Source organism: Lepus europaeus, chromosome 7 (assembly GCF_033115175.1).
Source record: "Lepus europaeus isolate LE1 chromosome 7, mLepTim1.pri, whole genome shotgun sequence".
Taxonomy (NCBI): domain Eukaryota; kingdom Metazoa; phylum Chordata; class Mammalia; order Lagomorpha; family Leporidae; genus Lepus; species Lepus europaeus.
In genome coordinates, this window is record NC_084833.1 from 1,393,333 (window position 1) to 1,400,127 (window position 6,795).

At 68.3% G+C, this 6,795-nt stretch overlaps 1 protein-coding gene across 1 annotated transcript; it reads left to right on the top strand.

Annotated features, from left to right (window-relative positions):
• The first annotated feature begins 1,568 nt into the window (after nt 1-1,568).
• On the top strand, nt 1,569-6,232 carry IGF2 (insulin like growth factor 2). Its single transcript, XM_062195650.1, has 4 exons — nt 1,569-1,678; nt 2,922-3,087; nt 4,288-4,439; nt 4,525-6,232. The coding sequence occupies exons 2-4, from the start codon at nt 2,931-2,933 to the stop codon at nt 4,690-4,692; spliced, it is 477 nt and encodes a 158-aa protein (XP_062051634.1). The 5' UTR covers nt 1,569-1,678; nt 2,922-2,930; the 3' UTR covers nt 4,693-6,232.
• The last annotated feature ends 563 nt before the right edge of the window (nt 6,233-6,795 follow it).

Here is a 6,795-nt window from a genome sequence, read left to right on the forward strand (position 1 = left end):
GCGGCCCCCCCCGCAGGCAGTCCGGCTCGCAGGCCGCCGGCGTTGTCATCTCCCCGCGCTGCCCCTCCCAGCCCTCCCCCGGCGTGCAGCCCGCGGGCCGCTCTCCGTCCACGCTGCGCCCCGAGCGGCCCGGGCGCCGCCACCGCCGCCGCCCCCCGGAGGCCCGGGCTCACGACGGCCGAGGGCTCCGTCGGCCCACACCGAGCTGGGTGCCCGCGCCCCGGGAACCTCCTCCACTCCGCCCCCCCGTCGCACCGCCCCCGCTCCCCCGACGTGGCGCCCTTCCCTCGGCTTCTCTTTGCGCCCCATCCCTCCTCTGCCTCTCGCCCCGGGCCCCCCGACTTCCCCCGCCGCCTCTCCTGCGCTCCCTCCCGCCCCCACCCCGCACCCGAGCCTCGACGCCCGCCCCCGCTCCAGCCCGCCCCCCCTCCGGCGCCGGCCCACGTGGGCGGCCTTTCTGTTCTGTTTCTCTCGCCGCTGTCCTCGCCCCGCTGTCCGCCTGCCCGCCTCTCGCTGTCCCGTCTCCCTCTCCGCCCTCTCTTCGGCCCCCCCCGCTCTCGTTCACCCTGTCTCTCTCTCTGTCGCTGTCCCCCCCTGTCCTGAGTACAACAGCTGACCTCAGTTCCCGACGCCCTTTCCCCCCCAAAACTGCGACATCTGGCCCGCCCCAGCCCGAAGACGGCCCGTCCTCCCCGACGACACGCGCAGTCCCGCCCCCCGCGGAGCCATCCCCCCGCCGGGCCCCGCCGCGCATTCGGCCCCGGCGGCGCGGCCCGAGCGGCGCTGGCAGAGGAGTGCCCGGCAGGAGGGCCCACGCCCGCTGCTCGGTCTGCCACACGCAGCAGGAAGGTGGGCGGCAGCGTCCTCGGCTTCCAGGTAAGCGGGCCTCCGCGCCCGCCCCGGCGCGCGGGGCACGGGTGCGGGCCTGGGAGCGCGCCCAGGCGACTTCCTGGTCGGCGCGCGCGCCCGTGTCTGTGTGTGTGTGTGTGTGCGCGCGCGGGGTGTGGCTGCAAAGGCGCGAGCCGGGCCGGGCGCGCCCCGGCCCCCCGCCCCCACCCCGGGGTGCTGCGTGGTGAGGAGGGGGCGCAGAGTCGCGAAGCCCGCCCACCTTGGTATGTGGACGCGGTGCCAGCCAGACCCGGAGAGGGCGGCGGAGTGGGCGGGGCCGTGATGGAGCCCCGCCCCCGGCGCACACCCCCGTGCTCAGTCCCCAACATGCCAGCCTGGAATCTGGGGAGAGGGGCTGGTCCGGGGTTCAGAAGCGCGCAGAGGGGTGGCCGCGGCCCCTGCCCTCGCATGGAAGTTTCCACACAAGGAGGTGGAAAGCCCCCCCCCCGCATTGCCTTGTGCAGAGATGGGCTGGGGGGGTGCAGGAGGAGCGCCCCCCACCCCCGCAGGCTGTACTTCCCCAAGGGGTGGTCTGGGCTGGCGGTCGGGCACGCGCGAAAAGAAACTGGCTGCGGGGAGGGAGGGGGCGGGAGCAAAGGGGGCAGGGGGAGTGGTCAGCGGCGAGAGGGGTGGGGGTAGGGTGGAGCCCGGGCTGGGAGGAGCCGACTGAGACATAAAAGCCGAGGCACTGACCCGCTTGCAAGCTGGACACTGGCTTCTCCCCAGAGAGAGAGTTCCAGCCTCCTCCTCTCCTCCTCCTCCGGCCAGCCAGCCTCCTGTCCAGCTGCAGGTAACCCGGGCTGCTTACCAAGCCAGGACCCCTGCTGCCACCCGGCTCCAGCCTGCCGGCCTGCCGCTGCCGAAGACCGGCGGGCTTGGGCCTCCAGCCCCGCAGCCGGCCTGCACCTCTCTCTGCGCCTCGCCTCGGCCTCTGCCCTGCCCTGCCTCTGCCCTCCCACCTGGCCCCCTGCCTCCCTCACCTGCTGGCCCTCTGCCTCCCTTCCTCCTGCAGCTTCCGGGGGCTTTGTGGGGGTGGGGGTGGGGGCCTTACCTGTTCCGCATCGCTGTGCCTCCTGTCCAGTCCCAGCGCCGCTGCCTGCTGGTGGCCTGGGCGCCGGCTCCGGCTGCAGAGTGCTTTCGCTGGTGGAAGGGACGGCCGGGGCGGTGGGACCGAGCTGCCCCCCCCCCCCCGGACTGGCGACAGCGTGGCCGGGGGGCGGTGGGGCGGTGGCCGGGGAGGAGAGGCATCGAGGTGTGCCTTCGCTACCCGCTGCCCTGCAGAGAGCTTGGTGCCCCGTCACATGATTGATGGCATCGCCTGCCTCCTGGGCTGGCTGCACCTTGGGCCGCTGGCTGTGCTGTCCCCAGCCTCCAGTCCCCGAGGCAGCCACGGTTAACCCTTGCCATAGCAGGCGCTGCAGCCACTGGAGGGGGTGTGTCCTGGGGTCCAGTGCTCCCTCGGCCGGCGGTGCCGGGGCGGGCAGGTGGTCGGTGGTCACGGAGGCACTCTGAGGGTCCCTGGCTCCGGCGGGTGTGCTTTGAGGTCTGCTTCTGGTTTTTGGTGTGTGTTGGGGGTGCCGTGTTCCCCACTGGGGACCTCCGTCAGAGCTTTGGATTCAGTAAAGAAGGAAAAAACATGGTGGGGGCAGGGAGGGAGGCAGGAGGGAGGAGGTGTTGGCCCAGCAGGACCTGCCCGTGGCCGTGTGTTCGTGGTCCTCCTGGAGCCCCCTGCTCAGCTGGGGGAGGGGAAGGGCACTGGTCCTGATGGATGCTGGTACTCTGTGGAGGGGTGGGGCTCTCTGCCATCTTGGCCAGTGCCTGCAAGTGGTAACACCCCACCCCCATGATGTCATAGGACAGGCCAGGTCCAGCACTGGCCCCTATGGCGTGGGTGTGGCCGGCCCCCCACCCCCCCCAAAGGCAGTAAGGCAGTGGTCCTCTGGCTCGGCAGGTGCCGCCTCGCTCTCCAGGTGCCCCGGGGCTCTCGGCTCAGCGCCCGGCGGGCGGCTCACCTGGCTTCTTCCACCTTCCAGCAGGTACCAATGGGGCTCCCCATGGGGAAGTCGATGCTGGTGCTCCTCACTTTCTGGGCCTTCGCCTTGTGCTGCATTGCTGCTTACCGCCCCAGTGAGACCCTGTGTGGCGGGGAGCTGGTGGACACCCTCCAGTTTGTGTGTGGGGACCGCGGCTTCTACTTCAGTAAGTGGCTGGCAGGGGCTCCCCGGGGCGGGTGGGGGCGGACGGCCCCCGCCCCGAGCTCTGAGCCTGGGCCCTGGGCTTGCGGAACACCTGCTGCGGGCTTTCACCCCCTCGGCCGGCCTCCCAGTGGGCCGCCTCCCCTGGAGAGGAGCCCGCACGGTGGGCGGGGGGAGGGTGCCGCCCAGACGCAGGGGTGGGGGCGGGGCCCTCCTTGTTTTGACAAGGTGCGTGCCCTGGGTGGGGGATCCGATTTTTTTTTTTTTTGGTGGGCGGTGGGGGGGTGCGGCGGGGGCTGCCTTGACTGTCCTTCTCACTTCCCTCTTGACCTTGGGGCCTGGGGACCAGCCCCGGGTGGGGTGCGGTGGGGGCCGGCGCCGCCCCCTGGCTCTGGCCGTGTGGCCTCTTCCTCTGCAGCTTCTACCTGTCGGCCCGCCCAGGGAATGTGCTCACGGGCTGTGAACGCATTTCAGGGCCTCTCTCTGAAAAGTGCTCCTGCCGCTGGACGCTCTCCTGCCTGTCCTGCCTCTCTCCCCGCCTCCCTCTCGCCTGCCTCCTCTGGGGACCAGACGTGGCTCTGCAGGCCCCTAGACCAGGGAGCAGCTGCCCTGCACGGGCCTCCCCACGGCCGGCCGGGACCCCGTGACGGGGCGCCCTCTCCCGCCCCCCCCCCCCCCACGCCTGCCCCTGGCGAAGCCACCTCGACTGTCCTGGAGCGGAGTCTGGGACCCGAGCGAGCGTGCCGTGCCGTGGGGGAGAGGGGGAAGACGGGAGAAGAGAAGAGAGTGGCTTCATGGTCTCCTCACTCCTCCCCTCCCGTCTTGTCTTCTCCTGCCCTGTCCTCTCTGTCCTCCCTGGCTGCAGGACGCGTGGGGCCCTCTGGGCTCCCAGGTCGTGCTGGGTCAGAGTGCCGAGTCCACCCCACTGTCCCCGTGCTGGGCCCAGCTCGGCCCCCACCCCCCGCCACACTGTCCGCTGTGGCACCCCAGGGCGAGCGCCTGCTTTCAGGCGGGGGGGCCAGGAGGCACCAGAGACCGGGGCTGGCCCCTCTCCCCCCTCCTCTGTCCATCTCCTTTCTGGAGTTCTTGCTTCTCCCTCGCCTCTGCAGGGTGACCTGGCCGGGCCCTCCCGGGTGGGGGCGGGGCGGGGCGGGGCGGGGCCGGGTGCTGAGGCTGGCTCTTCTCTGCCCCGTGGGACTTCCAGGCAGGCCGTCGAGCCGTGTGATCCGCCGCAGCCGTGGCATTGTGGAGGAATGCTGCTTCCGCAGCTGTGACCTGGCCCTCCTCGAGACCTACTGTGCCACCCCCGCCAAGTCCGTGAGGGACGTGTCCAACTCTCTGACGACCGTGCTTCCGGTGAGGCCCGGGGACGCTGGGGACGACGCCGGGGGCGTGGGGGCGCGGGCCCGGGGCTCCTGGTGACCACCCCTCCCCCCTGCAGGACAGCCTCCCCGATAACTCCGTGGGCAAGTTATTTCAGCTTGACACCGGGAAGCGGTCGGCTCAGCGCCTGCGCAGAGGTTTGCCTGCCCTCCTGCCTGCCCACCGCGGTCGCCTGCTGGCCATGGAGCTCAAAGCCTTCAGAGAAGCCAAGCGTCACCAGCCCTAGTTCCTGCAGCCAAAAGGCGATGCTGCCCACGGGGCTGCCTCTCCCGAGGCCTCCAGCAATCAGAAGTGAGCCAAATTGTGGTGATTCTGCAGCCGGTACCATCACCTGTGACCTCCTCCTGGCCCGGGGACGCCGCCATCCGTCCCTGCCGACTTCTCTCTGACCTGCTCTCGCCATGGGTTCCTCCCCCCTAGGCCCCATGCCCCGCCTCCCCCGTCAGGCTACTCCCTGTGCGCCCCCACCATCGGGCTGAGGGAGCTTGGCAGCAGCCTCGCCGCCAGCACGCCTTCCACACGCGTGCACCCCCAGGTGACCCTAAAATTACTGGCATGCATCAGAAAGAGCAAAAAAAAATCAGCCCCTAAATTACTCACATACATGCAACAGTCCCCTCAAAACTGATTGGCTTCTTAGAAAACACCCCAAAAAGCTAATTAACTTTTTCCTTAAATTGAAAAGAAAAAAAAACCAAAAAAGCAAAAAAAAAAATCAATTGGCTGAGTAAACACTAAAATTAAATTGGCATAAAAGCAATTGGCAAAATAACAATTCGGCACCCCCCCCCCCACAAATTTCTCTTTCCCTCTGGGTCTTGAGTCAGATTGGCCTGGACTTGGGTCCCTGAACCCAGAAGAGAAAACGGGGGGACCCAGAAGCCCAGCGGCGGGCACGGCACCGCCGTGCTGTCTGCCTCCTCGCACCGCCAGCACCCGCTGGCATCCCATCCTTGGCAGCCGCCCCAACTCGTCCTCTGCCCAGTTTGCCACCTTGAGAAATCTCCACGGAGCTGGAGCTGCAGGGACCCAGTGAGACCCACGGAGGGGGACACAGCACGAAAACCGGCGTCCACGCAAACCATCGGCTCAGACGCCCGCGCCCAGGCTCTCAGATCCGCATCTCCACACAGGTACCCGTGCACACGCACGCGCTCCCACACACGCGTGCACACAGCTCACACACACACACACACCTCACACTCACTCACACTCACACACACCCCATACGACTCCACCGAGCAGCATAGGTCAGGCCTGGGTGCGTCCGTCTGGTGCTCGGAGCCGTTTCGTGGTCTGAGGTCCCCTCCGGTCCCCGTTCCGCTGTCCGCTGGGCCTGTCCTTGCCCTGCCTTTCCCCGACCACGTCCTCTCCACCTCTTGGAGGGGGGACTGTGCCCGGGGCCAGGGCTGTGGGGTGAACCATCTCCCTGGGATGCACCTGCAGGGGGCGTGTCCCAGGCTCGGGCTGCCCAGTCACCTGCAGAGCCCACCCCAGCCCCACAGCCCCCGAGTGAGGGCCTAGCTGGCCAGCCAGGGCGAGAAACGAGTTGGAAGGCGAGTACCACCTGCTGCCGAGTAGCCTGACCTCGAGGTGTGCTCCTGGGAGGAAGATCTCGGGGGCCATCCCCCGCCCCGGGCACACCGAGGGACCGTCCCCCCAGTCTCCCGGTGGGGGGGACCCTCAGAATTGGGGGCCCCCACCGGGCGACTGGCAGGACGGTGGGGAGTGTGGGCAGTCTGGAGGATCGGAGGGGTGGGTGGGGGGCAGTGGGGGCTGGGTGGGGGGAGCTTGGGTCGAGAGTGGCCCCAGGGAGTTTTCGGTCGGACCAGTCGAGAGAGAGTGAAAGCCTGCAGAATCAGAGAAATCAGGGATCCAAATTCTACGCCAATTGATCTATTTCCCCCCTTTTTTTGCTTGGGGCAGTGTTTTCCTTTTTTTTTTTTTTTTTTTTTTTTGATTCCTCCTTAGCTTTCTCGCGCTCGAACATCAAATTAACCCCTTCCCCCGTAACAGGGGAGCAGTGACAAAAGCGAGGAACACAAGAAACAAGCGTCGGCCACACCACCGCGTCCTGCTCCCCGCCATTTATCGTCCCCAATTAGACTTTTGTATTGGATCTGTTCCTGTCGCTTTGGGTTGGGTTGAGAGTGGAGCCCCCGGGGGGTGCTGGCCGCGGCACCCCCCGGAGAAGTCAGGGGAAGGAGATGGCCGCTGCCCGGCCTGGGCTCCGGGGATTGTGGCTGGTCCCCGGGGTTCCTGAGGGGCTGGGGAGGGAGTGTGGCGGGGTCCCCCAGGGGGCTAGGAGGGTGCTCGGAGGTCACCATGA